We start from the raw sequence: 25070 nt of genomic DNA on the forward strand, positions 1-25070 counted from the left end.
ATTATCAGTTTGTTAATTTGATAAGAAGTTTTGTGTGGCTCTAGTTACAAAATTTGAACATAAATTTGTTGTCTGCGCATATCCGCTGCAGAAAAAATGGAAAAATTATAGTTAAACGTAGGCTTAAATACACTTTTAATTACACTAATTCTCAAGTATTCAGCATTACCTATACATGTTAAAATAAAACTGACAAATAAAAGGAATTTTTTAAATATTGCTCATGCAGATGACTTTACTACACAGTATAGTATCTAAAACCAATTAAAAAAAGATAAATTGTGAAAAAATGATTCTGAATAAAAATGGTCTGTAAACGTGTATTACCAAGTGTATTTTATGGCATACTTATATTGCAAATAGAGAAATTTATTTTGCCGTTAGTAATAATATTAGGTTGAATTCATTTTTGCTGTAAATATTGCATTTGAAAATGTTATTGTGTGTTTATGTTAGTTTTTCATTGACAATAGTTATCAATGACTATATAATCTTAGTCAATAATGACAATGAATGACCAAACATAAAACTAATGTATTACTATTAAATTGTTTCTATTATTGTCTATCTTAGTTAAGACATTCTCTAAAATAACTAGCCAATAATATCAATGCCTTTGAAAAATAGGTAGGGTTAATATAAACAAGTCATTTTTAATAATGTCTAATTATTATCATTGAAGATAAAATATACAATTTAATTACATAAGTTTCAAGTATAATAATATACAAATAATAATTTTAAATTAAAATTATTAAAAATGAAATTCTTCGTTTGATATCTAATTTCGTCTAAACTTGAAGTTGAAATATCCATATACTCGTAAAAGCAGGGTTTATGTATTTTTAAGATTGTTTGGTTTCAACATCAACTATTTATAAAACCTCGTATAAAATTGTTTATCTTAACTTATAAAAATTGAATATTATATACATTTTTAACCACAGAATTATTTGCAAATTTTTGTGATTTAACGAATTTTGTCAAAATTTGAACTTTAAATGCTTATAAATAAAAATCTTACGTAATATGTATCTTTAATATTTTCAAATAGTTTTTAATTTTATTATCCACAATTATTTGTTTTGAATTAAAACAAAATAATTATGATTGGGTTGAGAAAAAAAATAATTTTACGAGTTAATATCCTAAAAGCCATTAAAACTTCCGGTAAAATTTTTTATAAACAGGAAAACTTACTAACTTACTAACTTACTAACTAACTAAGAATCTGTTATTAAATTTTCTAATTTTCAGATTGTTATTAATTAAATCACATTTATGCAAACTGTCATTTTCTATGTGTATATTATTATAGTGCTAGTAGATTTTCAGTATAATATAATATAAGCTACTCTATTTTAGAATCTGAACTGGTTAGAAACTTTTAGTTGGGTTAAAAGTTTGAGAAATGAATACAAGATCCTACATACATTTTTTAATGTTGTATAAAAATACATAAGAACATTTTTTTTAAATATAATTAAAGTTCAAATTTTAATTACGTTTATCTAAGTCACCAAAGTATACAAACTATTTAAAAGTATTTTTTTACTTCAAAAAATCTTTAATTTTTATAGTTAAAATTTGAGAGTTTACTTAATAGGATAAATAAAATAGATGGGGTAAATAATTAAGTTTTTAAAAAAAAGTAATATAATAAAATTATATTTTAGAATAATAAGTATATTTATACAAAGTCTAATTTAAAATCATATACTTTTCTTAATATTTTTAGCTCATTTCATCTGTTTAGTCTGCATTTGACATGAACATTTATCGGGGAAGAGTTTTATTAAAGAGTCGTAATCCATATTAGTAAAAATAGAGTTCTTAACTTACTTTAGTAGGTAATATGGTATTAGATTAGCTATTATCTCATGTTGTAAGACTATTTAAGATTATTGCTCGTTATAAAATTATTTTAGTCAATCGAATCGCGTCATAAGTATACCTGATTTATGAACGTTTTATATCGAAACTCGAAGGTAAGTATAAAATAGAATTTTATATTGACGAAACACACAAAATGCGTTTACACATATACAATTATACGTGTACGCATACAAATATTATACGACAAACAGAAATTAAGATTGGACTGAATTTACATATTATATTAAATTAATTGTTTTATCTTAATATGCATAATGTATATATATGTAGATATTCCTTGTTAATCGAATGTACTAAGGTCTGATGCGAATTTCCAATACCTATCCGCTGTGTTAAATTGTTCTACACTTGTAGCTTTATGTATATAATAACTGAGTATTTCAATAACTATATAATTAATTTTGTTTATCTTGGCATTCAGAAAAATTTGTAATTTAAAAAAAAAAAATAGTGGTATAGAAAAATTATTTTTTTGTACCACTGTTTTTTATGAACTATAACAACCGTGTTATATGTATGGTATATGATATGTAAAAAGCACAGATTCACGTAAGTTGTCTAATTGTTTACTAGGCTACGAGTAAAGTTAGGATGTTTATTTTAAATGTTATAAAGCTGGTTTATGAGGTAGTCTTTCGTTCACATTCAAACGCAGATATGAGTAATTAATAATACTTAATTTCTTTTATCCATTGAAATAGGACTTAATGGTGCTACTTTTTAGGAATTTACTATCTAGTCATTACTCATTCGATTTAAAAACATTTAAATTTTAAACATTTTAATGGCAAGTTCTTTAAATGGACATAACATTTATTTTTATTTTATAGCATACGTTTTAAAAAAGTGTTAAAAGAACTATTAACAAGACTAGTAAAGGAGTAAGGATTGACTACTTTTATTGATATATATTTATTTTTATTACATAATAATATGCTTTTACAAAACAATTATACATTTGTTGACTTTATTAAAATATAAAATTTAAAATTACTATTTTGTGATCAGTAACAAATTTTATTTAAAAAATATTGCTGATAAGAATTGTATACTATCGCATTTTACCCCGCTAAAATAACTTGAAAAAATATGATGGTATATTTTCACTAATAATTTAAGCACTGAGACATAATATGTGTAGGATATACCATGTTTAATATAAATTATAATAGATATCTAGTGTAAAAAAATCGAACACGTATAATTTTTTTTTTAATTAACAAGTATAATATGTATTTGACATTTGTAGTTTCATTACAACCATATTGCCATATTGGCGTAATAAACATCATATTATTATATTTTTATAGTACCTTATTCTGTAATACATAATACATGAATAGTTTAAAACTAAAATGGACGTCGACCGAATGTTACACATTATTAATTATTTTATAGATAACTGACAAAATTAACATAAAAACAGGGATTCCAGTCTGTGCTAGAAAATTGACTTCTATGCACTATATTATTATATAATAATAAGTTTTAGCTTTAAAAGATGTCATTCGATCTATATAGTATATATATTACTGTTAAATACTCTTAAGGCACTCTGAAACATTAAAAAAAAAATTTATCTCAAATTCGGTCGTATGGACTTGGTTTACTAAAAAACTTGTCATATTAATATAATTTAATGTTGGCAAAAGCGTTCAACAAAATTTGAAAATATCATTATCGTTACATACATTTTTTTTTTTTTGTAAACAAATATATAAAATATTTTGATGGAAAATCACATAGTGAAAAAAAAATAGTATAATTTTATACATTTTCGAAATGCATATTTTATGGTATATATAATCGTTAACACCTAATTATTTTTTGTACCTCGCCAAGAAGAAAAAAAAATGATTAATAAAAACGACGAAGAGATAATTAATAAGATTATAAACACAAATAGGTAAATTTCAGAAATCGATGAGATATTTTTAAAAGTTATTATACAAAGCGTTCGTAATATATGCATATATAATCATTTCTCAATGTACCGATATTAGATTAAATTTTATTTATGTTAAAATATGATGTATTGATAGTACATTGATATTATGCTTGTTAAAAATTTGCATATAAGCAGTCCACAGGCCATAGCTAAAGCTAAAACATTAATAATAATAATAATAATAATAATATTAATGATGATGACGATGGTGATGATAAAATAGTTATAACGAAGGATTTTATAAAGCAGATACAATTTAATATAATGAAGGAGGTTATGCTTTTATATAATATATATTTTATAGTTAAATATTATTTTAAAATATTATATAAGTATATTAATATAATATGATATTATATATGATAATATGCTATATTCTAGTGAATATTTCAAATACGTAAATTTATTTTACACAGACTGTTTTACAATAATTTTTCTAAAAATGAATATGCTATAATTGCGGTAAGTATAGCAATAAAACAATAAATACATTTTAGTTTACGTCCATGTATAAAATATATATAATATTATGTTCATCGACTAAAATTATACGCGCCTATATCGAATATAATGTTTTGAACATTTCCTCGCACATTTTTGGAACGTTGATTGATACCTGGAATTAAATAGCGCATATCCTCCTCATTCAAAGCAAGCATAGTTTTGGGTGTGCTACCAAGGTTAATGGACTATTAAATTTAATTATTTATAAAATAATATCATTATCGTGTTCCAAAAATAAATAAATAAAACGATACTGAGCGGAGTTGTTTTGGTAGGTGGTTTTTTTTTTGTTTTTTTTTTTTTTATGTTCGAAAAAATAAATAGTAAAATCTTACTTGACATTATCATAATATATATATTTATATTAAATACTATAAGTATAGCCATAAAACCAAAATTGTTATTTAATGAAGTATATGATCTGTACCTACATCGGTCAGACACGTGACGTGCGCGTAGTCAACATATTGTATTTATCAAATATACGTATATTCCAAAACGCTCGTAGTATAACTGCTAAGCTCCCACTCTCACAAAAATAATTAAGCGCATATCATCCAAACAAATACAAAAATAAAAACACAACATATATCACAATAATAAATTATTGCCGTAATAAATACAATAACCATACATAGTAATAATAATAATAATGATAATAGTAATAATATACAGCAATAATAAGCATTATCCCGCTCAGAATCTGAAACAACTATCTACGAAAACAATAATATTGTATAATAATAGTAATTATGCGTTGCTTTTGCTCGTGCACGAAGCGTAAATAATAAACGATCAATACAAAAACATAATATTATACCTAACATGTCCTAATATAAATACATAATAATTAAAGTCAAATGGCATTAGGATTTATACACACATTTATGCAATAATAATAATAATATTATGATATTATTATCACATCAACAAATTCCGCGTGACCATCGATCACTTTTTTATTTTTCATTAATTTTATCGACTATACAATAATAATAATAATAATAATATTAATAATATTTTTACAGTAACCCGGTAGAATATCGGTCTATATAGATTATAATCAAAGGTTATTAGGGTAATAAACAATAAGTTTAACTCGTCAAGTTTAAAGTTAATATCGAAAAATATACTAAGTTCAATACGAAAAAAAAAATTAATCCACTTATTAATTATTACACAAATCACATAAAGAGTATTTTGGCCTTTCTATATACAAAATTATTTTATTAAGAAACAATAGACATTTTAATATCATTACTAATAAAGTGTTAATTTATTTTTGTTTAATATTTTGTAAATAGTAATTAATGTATAAAACATTAATTAAAACCAAACATTTTAAAACCATTTTTCATTTCAACTTAATGGATTATTTTAAGTCAAACAAAAAAAAAAGCTAAGTTATTTCAACAGTCGATTGAACTAGTTTAAGTCAACAATTTTGAATAATTTATTCCAACTAAAACTCTTTAACAAGTTAATGTTTCACCTTTGATTATAACAATACACGACATGTACATTGACTCGAAAAAAAAAACACAGGAATGGTTTTAGACAATATTATTTCATGGTTTTTGGCAATCAAGACATCGATCCCGATACCGATATGTAAGCGCCGTCGGCCGGTTTCGTTTCGCTGTTGGATCTAGTCGGCGGCGGCGCTTCGTTGCGGCCGTTGGCCCCCGCCGGTGCGTTCGCCATGGAATTGTTATTGCTGCTGTTGAAATTGTTGTTGTTGGCCAGACTCGAACTCCGTCTCCTCTGTCGGCTGTTCGGGATACAGTAACCGCCTTTGCCGTCTTGATGGCTGATCAGTCTCTTATTCTTGTCGTCTCTGTCCGATTCGACCTGAAACATCGTTACGTATACCGAACACAATCGATCGATGGCCGCGAGCGATATCCACAGCTTTTCGTTTATTTTTATTTTTTTTTAGGAGCACCAGGACCCCACTCATGAAATTTTAATACCCTTCGAAATGAATCATACGGAATGATACGCCAAGTATGCTCGTCGCTCTTTTTGTCTAATTTAGTAGTTGAAAATCTGATTTTTGGAATTTTTGAATAGCGGTATTTGTTTTGATACTTAATTAATTTTGACTTCCGAAATTCAAGAAAATGTATTATAATAAAGATTCTCGGCTTATAAGATATAAATAATGCTGTTGCTCATGAAATAAATAAAATTATTAGATTGAGAAAAAACGTCCACTGGTAAAGCACGTCAAGTATGCGTACTATTACTACAGTAGTGACAAACATAATATGTTTTATATTCTTGTGAGGAAATTATGTCGAGAAGATATTTGCAAAAGAATGTAGAGATGTGAAAGTTGAGTGTAAGACTTTTATTCGGAAACGGGTTGTTTGTGTATTCAGCTATATACTATAAGGTGGTGATACGCGTTCTAAGGTTGCACGTTGACCAAAATTTTAATGACATACGAAAATATTTCTATTTTATTGTTAAACTTTGCATTTAATAAAAAAAAAAATAATAAAAAGTATATTATTATTTTTAATAATTAAGTTATGAATTATACATTTTTTAACTTTTAGAACTAATTTCTAGACATATTTTTTAAGTACTTTGAAAAAAGTCGTTCATTCATTCTATTTATAAATTTAATATTTATTTCAACATACAGTTGTGAAAGACGAAAATTTTCTACTCTCCAGAGTGAATTCGTCAAATTAAAACAAAGGAATGATACCATTGATATTTGGAGCTATTATTGTTATATTTATATTTCATTAAAAATAATAAAATACACACCTGATATTAAAAAAATGCAGTGAATTTTTTAAAACCCCTTTCCCTTACAGAAAACATTTTCATAGATGCTTATCCGAAGATAATATTAATAAAATGTGTATTTTTTAAAAAACTTCGGTTATTAAATTGTGACATTTATGACCTGAAAAATACTCGAGATCTTCTCGAATTGAGATTTGAGATTTTTGACTTATACTATTTATTTTTACATTAAATAGGTATTCTGTTTTTGTAATTTATTTTAACGTAAAATTTTTTAATTTTACAAATCATAATAATTGATAAGTAGTTGTCTGTTATAATGTTTATTGTATTTAGTATTATATTTTAATCGATATAAATAAAATAATAAATACATTATGACTTTTAATTTGAAAAGATAAACATAAAATAAAGAGGGATAGGAATTAAATATTTTGCTGTATAGTAGGTGTATTTATTGAGCAAGTCACAGTAAAGTGTGTTAAATTTGAATTCAATGATAAATTACTGCAAATGAAAAACGATTCTGAGCGAAGATTGTCAGCATTTATTACTTAATTAATTTCATGATGTATTTTTTGGTATTGCTATTAAAGTAATTAATTTTACTATTGGAATTACACTATTACGGTAGGTTAATTATATTTTTTTTTGGAAATATTAAACCTATTATATTATTTTAACTTTTAATATTTAATTATAACAGGTTTTGTTCAAATAATTTATTATTGTTATTAACTTTTGAGCCAACATTACCTTGCCGTTGAACGGTATGAATATAGGTATTAGTGGTATAAATAAGTAACAGCTTAAAGTTAATCTACATATTTTGAAAATGTCATTATGTATAGCAATAGTATAATTTAAGTAATTATTATTAGTCTTCAAGTACGTTTTTAAATTATATATAATTTCGTCTACATTTTTTTAATAAAAAATCATACTTCTGTATTTTTTGAATTATTTTGTTTAAAAATTTTCAAAAAAAAAAAAATTGAAAAAATTAATATTTTAACTACAAAATAATTTATATATTTTTCTGTACTGTGCGTCTGTGCCTATGTGTTTTAATATTTAAAGATATATATAGTAACGATTTATAAGTAACTTTCTACTAAATGTTTAAAAATTTTAACCAAGCAAACTATTTGTTAGATATCAATATTTATATGGAAAAAAAAAATCAAAAATTAAAAATGTCAATTATTAATTAAAAAAATCACAATATTTTTAAAATGGTGAAAATTAATGTATATATGGTTATTTGTTTATTCCTATTTTTTATTTCAATATTCCTAAATATTCAGAAAAGTATTAGAAATTTTTTAATTAGTACCTACTATTATGATTCATTATCAACCTAGCGTATTACTTACAGTACCTATAATAAATTACTTTGATAGCAATATAATTATATCATAATACCATAATACATACATTATCATTGAATTCAAATTTAACACATACATTACATTATTACAATGGCATACTTAATGATGAAGTAGGTACTCTCAATATCTACTATTCAGGGATATGTTTATTTTCTTTCTCCTTTTTGTATGAATTTTTATGTTTATATTTTTAATTTCATTAATCTGTTGACAATAATAATAGAATAATAAAACATATAATTTCTTCGAAAGTATTTTTTTAGTACTAAAGAGCGGTTATAACTTATAAATGCTTTACAGCGAATAATATATATTAATATTGATAATATAATGAACTTGTCGACTTCACAGTAATTAATAGAATGTTATTAAATAATTATTATAATTGACAATTTAAGAGTTAAAAGAAAACAATTTTATTCCTAGACGTTTACTTTTTGACGTCATACTGTACCTCATGTCTCGTGATTGTAATTATAGCAGGATATAAAATCTCCTAAAAGCAAAATACTATCGATAAACGATACCTAATAACTTCTAAAAATAAAATCTATCCTAAAACTTCGTTTTATATGGCGCCATTAAACTCGAGCAAATATTTTATCGGGACGTTATATTATAAACAACACAAGAATATAATACAATAATATTATATTAGGTATAGTGTCATTCGTCCATATCAAGCGATCGATAAACAGGCGTTCTTAAAATAGCAGTTACAAGCGTTATCATTTCAAGACATCGCAAACGACCTAAATTATATTTCAACTCTGTGTTTTATGATATTAATATGATATAGGTAATAATAGGTAATATTTTGTAGGACGCATCGCGTGCGATGAACAACCGTCGTACACGAACGGCAACTGTAGTCGGTTCTCCGCTGGTTTCAATAATTTCGACTTACGTTTCTTAAATTTACGTATGGTGACAATCTCTCGGACGTATCTGATCCACAACTCGAGCTTTCCGATAAATCTGTGTTAAATTTTCTAGCCGCCCGGGGCGAAGACGGCGCTTTCCTCGCGCACATTTGTGTCTGAATGTGTTCGCAGACTCTCCGGAAACGTCTTATATTACCTGTGTCACACAACAAAACAGCGTTTTAAAATGTTCAATTGGATAAATATTATAGCATATGCGTATCGTTAACAATAATAACGTTAATGATAGATACGCGTTTATTGACGGACCGCGGCTGATAATACATACCGGAGTGCAACGTGAATATAATGGCGAACAGATAGTCCCTGGGAGAATGCGTATTCGTGACGTCCGATAAATCAATTTGGAATCGTACTTGTCTCTGAAACATCGCTGTGCCGCCGGATCCACGTCTGTATTCCACCCGGAATGATAGAGCATTAATTACGGTGTGGCTCAATTCGGAAATCTGCAAAAGTATACAGACATAAAAAAACACTTGATATAGTTGATTCGATCCTTTGACGACGAACGGTCGGTCGTCAGTGGGCCGATTTATCAAGCGCGCGAATAGAGTTATTCGTTTGAGTATCAAACGACATTACAATGAAGATAAAAATATATATATATATAGACCATTGACTAAGATGAATGATGGATCACATAAAAACTTGTTGAAATAAACTCGTTGTATTTCAGTATCTATCAGATTTTATTTTTGAATTTTTTATACTTATAAATTCTAGTACTCGAATAAGAATGTAATAAAAATTTATTTTTGATTAAAAATAATCATAAAATTAGTTAATAAATCAATGAATTTTATAATGAACAAATTCGGTAGAGTTATCATCATTAACAATATGAATCAAATTTATTATATGACGATGATACTAATAATAATAATTAAGTAAAATTTTTAAATTTGTTATTAATAACGCCTTTATTTTTAGAGGCGAACGGATAAATACTACTAAATATCCCTGTATGAATATTTATTAAGCAATGTCAAATAATTTAAAAGATTTCACGTACTGGCATAAAGTTACGTTAAGTATAGACTTTTTGATCTATAAATTTTAACTTGGGTATTGTGTTTCGCAATTCGATATTTCCCATTACTAAGTCCCAGCACCAGCTGCGGGTGGTCATAATATTGGAACTCCTGCCAAATATATAATACTATACTACCAGCAGGAACTTAACATTTGTTATACGACGATCAGTTGTCTTTACATACCGGGTGTGAATAATATTATTATATTATATATTTGATGGGCTGTTTAAATAAATCAATAAATAAATGTATAATGTATTAAACTTTGTTATTTATTTTTTTCAAGTTAAATTTTAAATACGAGTTTAACTCAAGATTATTATTACTCGCAATGATGTCTATATAATTTATGTAGCCTAAAATATTTGTTTCTTATTTAAATATAATGAATTTATCGTTAATCTTGTATATTTAAAATACGATCAAATATGTATACAACAATGTGGTTCGATTAATAAAATATCATGTATCTATGATGAGCTTAAAAGCCAAACCTTCGATAAATTATGATTATAGGTATACTCATTACTCATGAAAACAACTTATTTATCATTCGTACAATCTCAAAAAAGCTGCAGTCATTCCGTGTTAAATTTAAAATCTGTAAAATTTGTGTTCAATGGAAATAAAAACCGAATCATTATAGGTTAATTATATTCGAAAAATAATGCTCGGTTTACAGTGTGATTTACATAGTATACACGTGACAACGACGTCACAGGAAATATTAATTATTTAAATACATACAAACTTACAGTAAACAAATAATTTATTATTACTATTTGAAAGTTAGTAATAATACCTAATTTTATACTGATATAATCTCTGGCTAACAATTAAATTATTAAATTTGACATTAAAGTAGATTCTTAATGAATTAATTATTATCTACACAATGTATGTAGTTATAATATGATTTTAAAGGAAAACTAAATAAACGTAAAATTAATGTTTAACCAATTAAATAGGTAAATATCATAGAAATATATTATACACAATATGTTCTAATAGATATTTCAATATTAACTTTAAACAACCGCAATTAATAAAACAAGAATCAAATATTAGTAATAATAAGACTTACAGATATAACATATAACATAAAAAATATGTAAACATATTCTCTTAACGAATTATAATTGTGTCAATAGATAGACGCAAAAAAGATGATGTATATTATCCATCGTTTTGACGAAGGTAAATAAGAGAACAGACACCTACACAATATATCAATCATGATAATTATTTAGATTTCAAACATTTTTTTTATGTATTCCAATAATACCTACTAAAATAGCTTATAACTATTTATAACTCGGGTGACATTATTACGAACATTGACACATGGATAACACAGGTCGTTCATCGTATTTAAACGACTCAAACAGTTATATTATTGTAATGCTTAGTTGTCGTATGTTTTTAGATACGCGTATTGATCGATTTCATGATAGGCGGGAAAGAATTAGGTTTGTATATACACTATTTTATTACAGATGTCTCTAGGATTTATAGCTTAAAGGGCTTATTTGGTCCCGAGTTCCCCTCTTATAATCAACATACGTTAACACAATTCTTTACGAAATTCCTATAAATTTATATAAACTGTTTACAACAGTCTTTTGAAAAGGGGGTACTTATTCGATTTTATTGATTTTATAAAGGCTCGTTATCAAGTTACACGTTAATTATTGATAACCAAATCAATATTAGACTATAGATATCATGATAAGAAAATTAGAAGTTGCAATGGCGATTTGAACTTAGATTGGATGGCAATAGTACAGAAAGCGTTGCACTACTATCACATAGTCCCTTGATACACAATTGACGGTGCATATAATGTTGATTGCATTAAAATAACTTCAATATGATACAGTAAATTATATTATGCAAATAGCTAGGAAATACGTCAAATATCTTATATTTGATCATTAAATTTGTTATTGTCCCAATAGAGTTTTCATTTTTTTGATACACGAAGCGACAGTAATGTAATTTCAGTATTTTGTCAAGATAATGCATACAATTTTTTTTTTAATTTAAAATGGATCCTGTTTTTTTTTTTTTTTTTTTTTTTAGAATGAAATAAAGAAAAACTTTATTACTCATAAAATTTACTGTAAATGCTTGTAAATAGACAGGTATATGTACATAGTAGCGAAAATGTAATGGAACGTTTTAGTGTCGTTCCTGTTATACTATATCGATAAAATAGATGAAGGTACACGGTACGTGCATAGCTCCAAAAAGAGTAGTAGCTCTACAGAATCTACAGATGGCTTCGTTATACTTTCAATCTACACCGAACGAAATCATCCGCCAAACGGTTTGAAGTAGAAAAAAGAAGGTGCTCGTTTGTAAACAAATATAATGTAATATATATATGTATAAAAATATTGAAACGGGATACTCTTTGAATGTCATAAAAAAATCAATTTTCATATGCAGCGAGCTACCGCATAAGCTACCTTGAGTATATACTTATTACAGATGCTTGATTAATTTAAGGGTAAAAAGGGTTTGATCGTGCTTGGTAAATCATATTGTGTGTGTGTGTGTGTGTATTATCATGTGATACAAACGGGCAATTAAATCCAATATGGAGAACTGCAGTTTTCGTGTGCACACACGTGCGGTTGCCGTGGAAACGTCGAGATCGCAGTGGATATCGCCACCGGTAGGGTAGGGTACACCGCCGTCGCGGTCTGGTCGTCGACGGCGATTTTCGCTGCAGTCGGCGCGTACGGCCGTCGAGTGCGGACCGGCCTACGAACTACACCCTATAATTTTATTATTGTATGCGTTTTCACTGTACACGCCACCATGAATCGATACCCAGAATCTATTATATTATCTCCTGAGAACTATACTGGTTCTATTTTTAAATTGTAATATTATAATTGTCAAAAAAAAAAAAAACCACACACACACTTCATCGTGAAATGCAATTATGTCATAATTATATATAGGCGTAGTTAGCGTTTTAAATTCAGGGATAGTTCGGTCCGATACATAGCAGAAGTGACGATATAATACTATAAACTAATAAAACAATTTTCCTCGCTTAGTTCGCGCCGGGATGGCTTTCATTTATCGAGTAGACGGGTGGACTGGATGTGGTTGTAAACGTATTTTTCACGATATAATATTATGATTTATTGCTGACAAGATTTAAACTTTTTATATATGATTTACTAGTAATCAATAAAAAAAAACTTAATTTTGTTAAAAATATGTTGTGTATCTAACATAACGTTTTACAAGCAAAGTAAAAAAGTAAAAATAGATTAAAAAAAAAAATATATATATATATATATATATATATATATATATAATCATACGCCTACTATAAGTTCCTCCCAGGGACAATTTATTGTTTATAACTTAAATAAATTAATTCGGAATTCATTATAAGTTTTAAAATTATGTATGATAATTATTAAATTGCATTTAAATAACAACTTTTTTTTTTGCAGTGGAGGGGGAGTAATAGGAAGGCATGGGCGGGTTTAAACACTCAAGTTTTTTCTTTTCTTCATATCCAAATGCTTTACTTACATTAATTAAACTCTAAAATGGTCAATATTGCAATATATACGATTGTTGCAATTAGATACGACAACGAGTCTTCTAGAAACGTGATGAAAATATGTTAAAATTATAATAATTAATAATTGGTGAAAGTTTCCAAGTCTTTATGATTATTGCATTGATACTTTAAAAAAATAAAGACAAAAATCAAAATCAGCTTTAAAGAAAAACTGGTGTGTCATAAATCGGAACGTTGTTTCGGCAGTTTTCTTAACGCTATGTTATGTACGTTATCCTAAGTAATACGAAAACGTGAGAAAAATCAAAATACAATCTCTCAAATGTACTGCAATCGACACACGATTTTCTACCGGAAAACGGGTAAGCATAAAACAATGTAAACGCTCCTCCTGCAGTTTCACCTAGCAAAATAATCAGACATAAAAAAAAATTAAATTCTTCTTGAAACTCAAGTGTCGATACCATATATTATTTATTTATTTTTCAAATATTTGATGGACAAAAACTTTGTACTTGCAGGCTATTTATTTTTCTGACTTTTCCTTGCATATATTTTGTAATTGATGTGCACGAATTACAAAACATATTTGTGATTACCTGGTACACTTGAAGTAAAAGCACCAAATATTAATATTTATATTTTTATAATAATAATTTGAAGTTCAAATTTTTACAAAATCGTGAAAATGTACAAATAATAAGTATTGTATATTTATAACAAATAATTTAAAAATCTTCAATTTTAATAGCTAATAAGTTATGAAATTGTATAACAATATTCCTTACAAGTAATTCATACTAGAACTAAAAAATAAAAAAAAATTGTAAACATAATTATTTTACTGTATATTTTACATTAAAATTTGCACTAAATTACATGTTTAAACAATAAATAACAATATTCATTATTTTGTATAATTTAAAAACATTATTCGTGAGGCTTAAAACTTGTATGTATATTATAAATTTTACTTTATGCGATGTTTTCAAAATATGTAGATTTACTTTAAGATATTATTTATTTATAGCATAAACTTATTCACGCCGTTTTATGGTAATGTGGTATTATCAACTTACCGTAATACTAATGGTAAAATAAATTAATAAAATAGCAGTATTAAAAAACATATCAAGATGCCAAATATACTTAGCCACTTAGTGTTATAGGTTGACAGACCGTCTCCACTCAGAATTGTTTTTCGTATATAAAATTAAATATCATTGAATTCAAATTGAATACATTTATTCTAGTAATCCACTTGACACCTACTATACAGCCTTACGGTACCCAATAGTCCACCGTTTATAAAATCTGGATGTATAATATTATAAAAATAATTTAAAAATAATATATTTTTTTTTTTACTGATAAAAGAGAAGGGGTAAATTATTTTCCAGTTTTCACATCACAGCTATTTTTTTTTTTTTTACTTTGAGAGGTCGATGGGTTTTTGTTAAATTTTATAAATTATTATGTAGTTATTACAATATAAAATATCATATAATATAATGAAGTCTTCATTAATATTATTTATTCTACAGAAAAAAAAAACAAGCAAAAATGAACCACTGCTAGTGAAATTGAATATAAGGAGTTGTGTAAATAAAACTATTTGAAGAAGGTCTACTTCAAGTTTCTCTCAACAATTATATTTTAGATTTCAATTTATTTCAATTTAGTTTTTTATGATATTTTACTGATCACTTACGGCTCCAACTAAAATTAGAATACGCTTTTGTTGAATTGTATGTCAGTAGAATTCCAAACCAAGGTAAACAGTATATATAAATATACCTGCGCATTAAATCAAATTTTCAATTCTAACTATAGTACAATAAATCTGTTTTCAATTTTATCAAATATATTGCGCACACATACTGCGAAATCCTATAAAGTAACGGGACAAATGCACATTTACATTTTTAGGTATAAACATAACATTTAAAATTTATATGCAAATAATATACACTGTACAGAATGTTTTACTAAGCATGCCCATTTTATATTTTGCATCCTTCCATAATGCACTAATTCAAATGCTAAATTTGGAATTATTAGGTTTAATTATGTTCTGTAATACTCTTGGGCCATACTTTTAGATACTTTGATTTGCGTGCTGTGACGGTACAAACTTCTTTTTTTTTCAAACAAGTACCATCCTTTTTATTATGTATTTTTAAGTAAGCAGATGCATACGTCATACATGTTATAAAAATGTTGATAGTCTAAATAAAAATGCAAACAAGTAGCTTATGATTATGAGTTATCAAACATTGTGTAGTACCTAAAAGAAAACTAATTTTTAATTTATTATATTATTAAATATAATATAAATTTAATGTGATATTCTATTATTCTTTCTGGTAGATATTATACTTGACTTAAAAAAACATAAAGTGCAAAAAAACATAACATTTTTTTAATAATAATTATAATTTTCAAATCACCGTAGTCTCGCGATATCTTAAGCCTGTTATTATGGATTATTAAAATTATCTCCTGTACAAAACATTTAAAGTTAAAGTAATTCAGAAACAGCTTGCTCAATTTTTTATTTATATACATTAACATAAAAAAAATCGAGAAACTTACTTTGCTGTAATTATAGATGTCACGTCATTGATAAATCGTTGTTTACAATGAAAGACAATTCTAAACGAAGGTAGTTTATCAGTCGATCAGTCTAAGGATATTTTTTTCATGTATTTATATTACTATTTATAATTAATTATTTTTTGATTAGTAATATGATCGGTTAAATTAATTTTTTTCGAAAAAAATATTGCATTCATTAAATAGTTATTGTTATAACATTATATTGTACGTATAATAGTCAACATCGACGAATAGTGGAATCATGTGTTTAGGTTAGCGGTTTACATTTTATGAAATTGTTCTAAACATTTTGAAAATCTCGTAACGCATAAAAGTAGAAAATAATATATAGAGTATCGGCGAAAAGTTTCAAGTCTATTTGAATAATGTTTTTGAATTACAAGTAAATAAAAAAAATCATTGTGTTTTGTTTAAATATCTGATTTTGTTTATATTTGGACTTCAAATAATCATAAAAAAATATGTGTGACTTTTTTTTATTGTTATTATTACAAGGATTAAGTATAAGGTGTTAAATTTAAAAATTACTTATGTTTTCATAATTTTAATGAATTTAATCAATATTTAAACTTTATAAATACTCAAATCGTAAAACGTATTTTCAATACTTTTTTAATTACTATAAAAAACAAATTATAAGGAATCTTATATTCAATTGTAAAGATTCTCCTTTGACAATCAACTATTTGACAAAAACCAAAAAAAAATCTAACAACTTAAAATTTTTAATATCATGATATAACATGAAAAAAATTGACATAGGTATATTGAAAGTTATCATCGTTAAATGATTAACATTCAATGGTTATTATCTGTCCTTACATGTATCAATTTTCGAAGTACAACAATTAAACAAAACAATTTTGTCAAAATCAGGTTTTACGTGCTTACAGTTTATACTATGTTTTATTTTTTCTGATTTTCTTGAAATATTCGACATTTTTTACTACCAACCCCCTAAAGTACCAACTAGATCCGATTTTCTACTAGAAACCACTTTCTAAGTTGAAGATTGCATTTTTACTGCTGTAAAAGGTCATGAAAGAAAAAAAAATTAGAATAACATACATATATCACTGTAAAATCAATACACTTATCGCTCCACCCAGAGTTTACAGAATTGTATGCTTAACAACTTATAAAAAAAAAAAAGAGAGGTTCTAATTTGAAAAAAAATTAGTTTGTATTGACTCGGAACAATTTTTAAATATCATCTAATCAAATATAAGTATTTTAAAATATAAGTATACATGTCACATATCACATATCACACTAGAGAATTTTAAGTTTTAGGATTTAAATAAATTCATTATTAAAAGAAAAATGAGAATAATTAAGCTTGGTGGATAATCGTGTATAATAGGTATATCTTTGTAAGACCATATTTAAGGATTATTATACTTACTATATATAAAGTATAAACATTTTAATAATTAAGAAACTACTTATTCAAATTTTGAATTTGATACATCAAAATTGTTAGTAAAATTATTCATTAACTTATTTATAGTAAAAAAAAGGATTCTTGTTCGAAGAACTGAAGTTAGTATTAACACAAGACTTTTTTTTAAGTAGTAAAAAAAAAATATTAAGTATTTTAAAATATGATTTTTAAGTTTAATGTACACTTTAAAATTCATTGATCAAAATTTGAATAAATGCATTATTAAATGATAAAATATGAGCATACTTGGTGAATCATCTAGTTTCACATTCAATGATTCTCTTTTATTAATTATTTCTTTGGCAGATAAAAATGAAAAAAGGTTTTTTTTTGTGTTAATGTGTTCCTGTAAAGACTTTAAATTGTATAGATAAGAAAAAAATGTTTAAAAAAATTAATAATATACCGATAAAAGGACTGATTAGTGATAATTTCATTTTGTATTTTTTATGTTAGTAATTAGGTAACTTTCAGACAAACCCGGAACCATCGAATGAAATTTTCTTAGAATATTTCTCTCGCGAACGCCAATGTAAATAATAATAATAATAATAATAATTCAACGTTTTCCAAGGTTATTTTTATGTAGGCCGGAAACGAGAAAACTCGGATGAAAACCTTGTTTACGGGTGATCATAATATTAGTTTTTTCTACGCGAAGGAAGTTACTTCGAAGTTTGTGTGTGTGTGTGTATACGACTATATTTCCATTTTAAAATCGACGTGTCATCGTGATTCGTGGCTAAAGAATAACGTATTTTTTAAAATCGAAGAATAATATTATAATACAAAATTTTATTGGCGATAAAAGTGTGTGGTGTGTGATCGGGAAATAATAACCTTTTAATCTTTTTTTGAATATAGGTATAGCACTTAAATTGTATAAAATAATATGTACGTACCAGTGCGGTATCGCAAACGCGAACATTTGTGACACTGACGAATACAGTTTAATAATACGATGATATAATACACGATGCATAATTTATTTTTGAAAATACTCATATAATATGGTATCAATATATATTACAATTTATTTTCTCGAGTATTTTCTATTGTGCATACGCGGAAGTTTATTTATTGATAGAATTACGTAGTCTTCATACCTATTATAATAATAATATGTTTCACAATATTATACTTTTGGGTTATGTATTATCATAATAACATTATACAGACATATTGATTCAGCGAAAAAAATAACCGATAAAAATAAAAATGTTAACAAATTTGAATAGATACTAACGAAACTACGTTTTTGAAAAATAACAGTCTACATTCATATTTTTATTATTGTTAGGTAGGTACACCGCATATATATGTAGGTACTATAATATTATAATGTATATAAGGATTTAAATTCAATACAAAAGTATAGGCTTACTAACCAAAGAAGTACGCTATACGCATTTAGAGATGCAAAAACATTATCTTAAATAACACTTAAAATATTCAATGGATTTGCATATTTTACACTGGAAATTAAAGAAAATGTATTTTAAATTTTAAGTTTTACAAAATATTATTTCGTTTTTTTATATTTTATACAAATACAATAAATTTACCTTTAGATATGACTAAGGACTATAAAAGAAAATACGTATTATGTGTTATAATGTTAGTCACAATTCGCGACATAACTATAATTCACAAGATTAAAATCTCAAATTAATGTCTTTAGTTATAATTAACAGTTATTTATATATACTATCGTCAAATATAAGCTAAAGTAATGAAATATTTACTAAAAAATCAACAGATAAGGTAATTAGTCTTCAAAGTTAAAAAATCTCTAAATAATATGCAAAAATATGCATTAAACATTTTTGACGTTTTATTTGTAAAGTCGTGAAACTAATTTATAGCTCCCTCAACAATAATAAGCAAAAAAAAAAAAAACACATACAAAAATTCAACAAAATTCGATCGATTGTATAATATTTATAAACACACGTGCGGATAGGTATATCACACCCGTTACACACTCAGTATATTTATTATTTTATACCTATTACACAAGCACTAGTCTAAGCTCAATGTTATTACTTATTGCATAAGTTCACAGAATGATCGACGTCGTATATAATATTTAACGTAAAAAATTTCTTTTATAAGGTCAATTATTCGATTTTGGTGTTTTCCAATCATTATACACGGAATCGTTTAAACTCTCCCATATAATATATATATTATGTTTACGTCGTTTTCAGATTTTTATATTTTTTAGATATGTGCTGAGCGTAAACATTAAAGCGATAAATGTATTGGTTTTAATATTGTCCAATGACGTATCCGATTTTTTTTTAGTTTTGTCGGTGTCGATTTTTTCTATGTCGAACAAGTGACCTAAAAGTTGTAGATGACCTATCGACCTATCTTCCTATTGGAAACTTTTATCTTGTCCGGCAGACTTTAAATAGGTCGTTTTTGAATTGTTTTTTTTTTCATACAATTTCTCCAATTTTGAAAAAAATTTTTATCATTTTTGTATGTTGTATTTAATTTTAATAAACTTGAAATATTTATGTAATAAAATGCATTTAAATAGTTTCTTTAAAAAATATAAACGCGAAATGTGCATAATATTTTTAAAATGCCAGTCTTTTTCATCAGTTTTATTGGTATAAATGTATAAATTATGTAACTACTAATTTGTATTTCTATATTTTAATTTTTAAAATTAATGTTCAAACAATTATAATATAATTAACCCTTTATTATAGCATTGCTCTAACTATAGATCGTTTTCTGATCATTTCAGCACAGGTTTAGGTACATTATAATACTCGCGGATTCTGAACCGATGAATAATCAATAATAAATAATACGTATTGTTCACATACGTCCGAAGTACAGAGAAGTGATGTGTAATTACTAATTATGTAGTAATATACGGTTTTACAAATATTCAGACTAACCTATCTACGCTCCATAGTCAACCAGATAAGTATTGATCAGCTCCATCGACATTAAACTTATGGATACGACATCGTAAAAAATTCTGTAAGCAAACATGTCTGATACCATTGTTAATCACAACATTGTTACATATATTTTTTCTAATTTTTAAATGTTAGTGGTTTTGTGGATCAAGAGTCTCCGTACAAGTGAAAACCATCGTTTATCTCTCTTTTCACAATGTTGGGTACTTACAATGAAAATAAGAATACCGTATTATTATATGCTTAAAATTAGCTCCCTCTTAAATACATTTTGATCTATGATTTGGAATTCACAGTGACGTATTTTAATTTTTAATGTAATTTCCATATTCTTCGTGTACTTCTAATAATATTGCATTTACCTAAATAGATTTTTTTATTAGAATTAATTATTTTTGACGTCATCTACGGTGACGACTAATAGTAGTTAACAAATGTTTTACATAACGTATTTTTAAACATTATTCTAACTACTTTACGTTTTACACAAAAAGAGTAACGATCAGCATATATTTCAACTCGACGCGTTAGGTCGATGGCACTGCATTTTAGCTGTTCCGGGAAGTATTGTTATTTTTTGTTCATTATAATACGCATTCACCATTTTATCATGTATGCTATACACTGACTGGTATACTTAAACGTTTGACCTAATTCGACTCGAGTTTTTAATAACAGTATTCAAACCGAGATTAGTGAAAATCGATGTATTCATTAAATTTTTTCTTATTTATCGAACAATATACTTCTATATTTTTTAATATAATACAGCAGAGTATATAGGTATTAATAAACCTACGTACGTAATCATTACGTCTTATCAATCTAAATCAGTGATTCTCAACCAGTATGCCGCGGAACACTAGTTTTCCGTGAACTGGCCTTAAATGTACCGTAAAATTATTGAACATATAAATTATTCATGCACATTATTGTATATGGGGTGCTCAGGGATTTTTATAAAATATCCAAGGGTGCCGTGAACAAAAAAAATTGAAGAAGTACTAATTTAAATCTTATCCTAGGTACATCCATATTCAATTTATACTACTTATAATTTATAAATGAGAGTGGTTTTTTAATAAATATTGCTATATAAAATCACATAATAAGATTTTTACTTTTGGATATTTTTGGTTTTTTGACAAGGTCTTCGGAAAAATTAAATAAAAAATATACCCGTGGTACCTATCTGTAAGTGATTTTTTTTTAAATGTGAACAGAATCGTATTCACTCAACCATATTAAAAACCTGTTGTTTATTTATTTATTGTCCTTTTTTTCAGAGACTAAACTAAACCGATTTGGTCATGAAGTTATTACACTTAAATACAAATGTAAAGCGCTGCAACCAACCCGCCATGTGTCTTTACGTCCTACAGTCTACACCTAAAACCTCATTAACTGAGATAAACACTCGAGCTAAAATATACCTATTTATAATGCTGTTTTATATTTGTTCATTATTTTTTCCCTAGACAATATTGTGAAGTACAACTAATTTAATTTTATCCTTTTTAGAAATTTACAAGTACATAATAATTTAAATATTATAAAGTATTCAAGACTTTAAATTCGAATAAATAAATTAATAATATAATTAAAATTAATATTAAGCATTATACGTAAATTATATGTTTTTATTAAGCCTCGACTTATAATTTTAAACATCAATTTCGTTGTTTATGATTATAATTCTAAGTTTTAAATTCTTATCGATTCTATAATAATAATAATTATCATTATTAAGACGTAAAAGTGAGTACAAGTGACTCAAAAGCCTAATTCAACTCATACCCAGTAACCGTAACAATTTAAATAATAATATGTAACCTATAACCTCATGTATTGTACCATAGTTTCGACTTTTGATTGAAGTCCGTTGAAAAATATCGGTACTTTACAATTTTACTGGAGTGTATAAATATTTTATATGCTTTATTTTCTAAAACTGTTACGACCGCATGTCCATATATTACTCCCCGCTGCCTCATATAATGTAGCACCTATATGTAATATATCTTAATATATAATATATTTATATGGTCGACCACTGGGCCAGTAATTTGTTTTTATTATTTTCACACATTTGAATGGTGCGTATTATATTTCATATTTGCTTGAAGCACAAGGTGGAAAATATTCCTACCTTCATTATTTTGTCGTTACTAACCAAGCTCATACATACACAGAGATCATAATTTCAAAAAAATAATATATTATTGTTGAAGGAATTTTATAAGTATGATGTCCTTTATGGACGGACATAATTATATTTCTATAGGATTGATATAAAACACTCATCCGATTATACATCGCTTCATCGGTAAAAATGTAGCAATAAGTTTGATGATTTTTACGAATTTTAAAATCTCAAAAGGCGTGTGATACTAACACTAGTTTTTACATTATATTAATTTTTAAATTATAATTTATAGTTAATTTTTGCACTTGTTATCTAAAATGAGTTGATTAAAAACATGTGTATAATTAATTAATTAGTACTTTGCATGTGTAAAGTAAGAAAATACATTATTAATGGGTGCATGTACATTTTTCTTCTTTAAAATACAAAGTTTTAAATGACATCAAATAATATCTATATGCATATCCATAAAGGAATTTTAAATAATTAACTGTTATTCAAACATAAAATCTTATTAAGAAACCAATAAACTTGTTCGAATTTTGATTTTAGCACTGCATAAGAAATCAACAACTTTTGTATAAAAATGAAGAGTTCTCACATTTTGAAAAAAAAGTTTACACCACTACAGGACACAAATTCTCATAATATATAAGTATTTGAAAGTTTTATGCTTAAGAATCTCAAAAATCAGAAATTGATAGAACAGTGGAGAGCATATGAATCATGTATAAACTACATGTGAAGTGTTCACCACTGTATTATGTATACAGTATAATATATCGTTAAATATAATATGTTACGGTCAATGTGTTTACATTGTCAGCAGTTGTTGACAACAGTATGTCAATGAGGTCCTCAATAATATCTCGTCATTTATTACTATGTCAAAATCATTTCGCTCATACAATTAATATGATTTGCATACTTATTGGCGTACCAAAATAGTAACATAGTAATCATAATTAATATAATTTTTTTTTTATATAATAAAATACGATGCTCCTAGCTTTGGCTATCTGCATCTATTGATATTTAATTAATATGATTAATAACCGGTCATGGTTGTATACAGGATTTCGTGTCTGATACAGCACACATTTTGAGCCAATTCGACATATAGTATAACAATAGGCAGCCAACGTATTTCTATCTCATCTAATCCAATCAGATGTGCAAAATAATAATAATATATCTACTCGACTATAATTAACCTATATTATAGTGTTAAATATTAACATAGGTATAAATAAATTGATTACAGACATCGAATAGTGTAAGTACATATAGTTGTGATATGTAGGGTCGTCGAATACGTGTGGATACGTATGCAAGTAAAGACACAGACTTATCACACTCATCAATCGACATCGAAGATTCTTGTTTGTGTTTTATTTTAAATTTAATATTACTCAATGTTTTTAAAATACTTTTAATACTTACAATGTAATATTTTTAAATAAATATTCACCAGTGCCCTGAATTTAAAATAAATTGTCAGATGCAGCGACACAACCATTCGCAGCGTCTTTATTCACGCTTCTGTGATTGGTAAATCGATTTTAATATTAAATTGTTATTACATTAGAAATTGAAGGAATTGTACAAATACATTGAGTATTACAATCACATCTAACATCGTATGTTTTGTTAGTACAATAAAATTATACTTACTGTAGTGTTATGTACAAGATTGCAAAGCTGAAGTTAGTGTTATACAAATAACTTTAAGATTATTTAGACAAGATAAAAGATAACCAAATTTATCTAGATAAAAAAACAGATAATTTAAAACTTGTAGTATTTGTAAAATAGCATTTTTACTGTAAAAAATATAATAATATATAATGTAAGAGTTTTAATTTCTAAAACATGTATCTATT

The 25070-nt window shown here is 25.9% G+C and overlaps 1 protein-coding gene across 2 annotated transcripts in view; it reads right to left on the minus strand.

Annotated features, from left to right (window-relative positions):
• Positions 1–5722: 5722 nt before the first annotated feature.
• Positions 5723–25070, minus strand: part of LOC112600462 (serine/threonine-protein kinase BRSK2) — a 102855-nt gene continuing 83507 nt past the window's right edge. Inside the window, exons 13-15 of one of the 2 annotated variants that reach the window (XM_025347693.1) lie at positions 9715–9895; positions 9410–9582; positions 5723–6199 (exon numbers count right to left, since the gene is read on the minus strand). In XM_025347693.1, the coding sequence (XP_025203478.1) occupies positions 5933–6199; positions 9410–9582; positions 9715–9895 (621 nt within the window). In that variant the 3' untranslated portion in view covers positions 5723–5932. The remainder of the gene's footprint in view (positions 6200–9409; positions 9583–9714; positions 9896–25070) is intronic. The other variant, XM_025347694.1, reaches the window with a different exon arrangement.

Source organism: Melanaphis sacchari, unplaced genomic scaffold (assembly GCF_002803265.2).
Source record: "Melanaphis sacchari strain LSU unplaced genomic scaffold, SCAv2.0 Contig64_pilon_pilon, whole genome shotgun sequence".
NCBI lineage: Eukaryota > Metazoa > Arthropoda > Insecta > Hemiptera > Aphididae > Melanaphis > Melanaphis sacchari.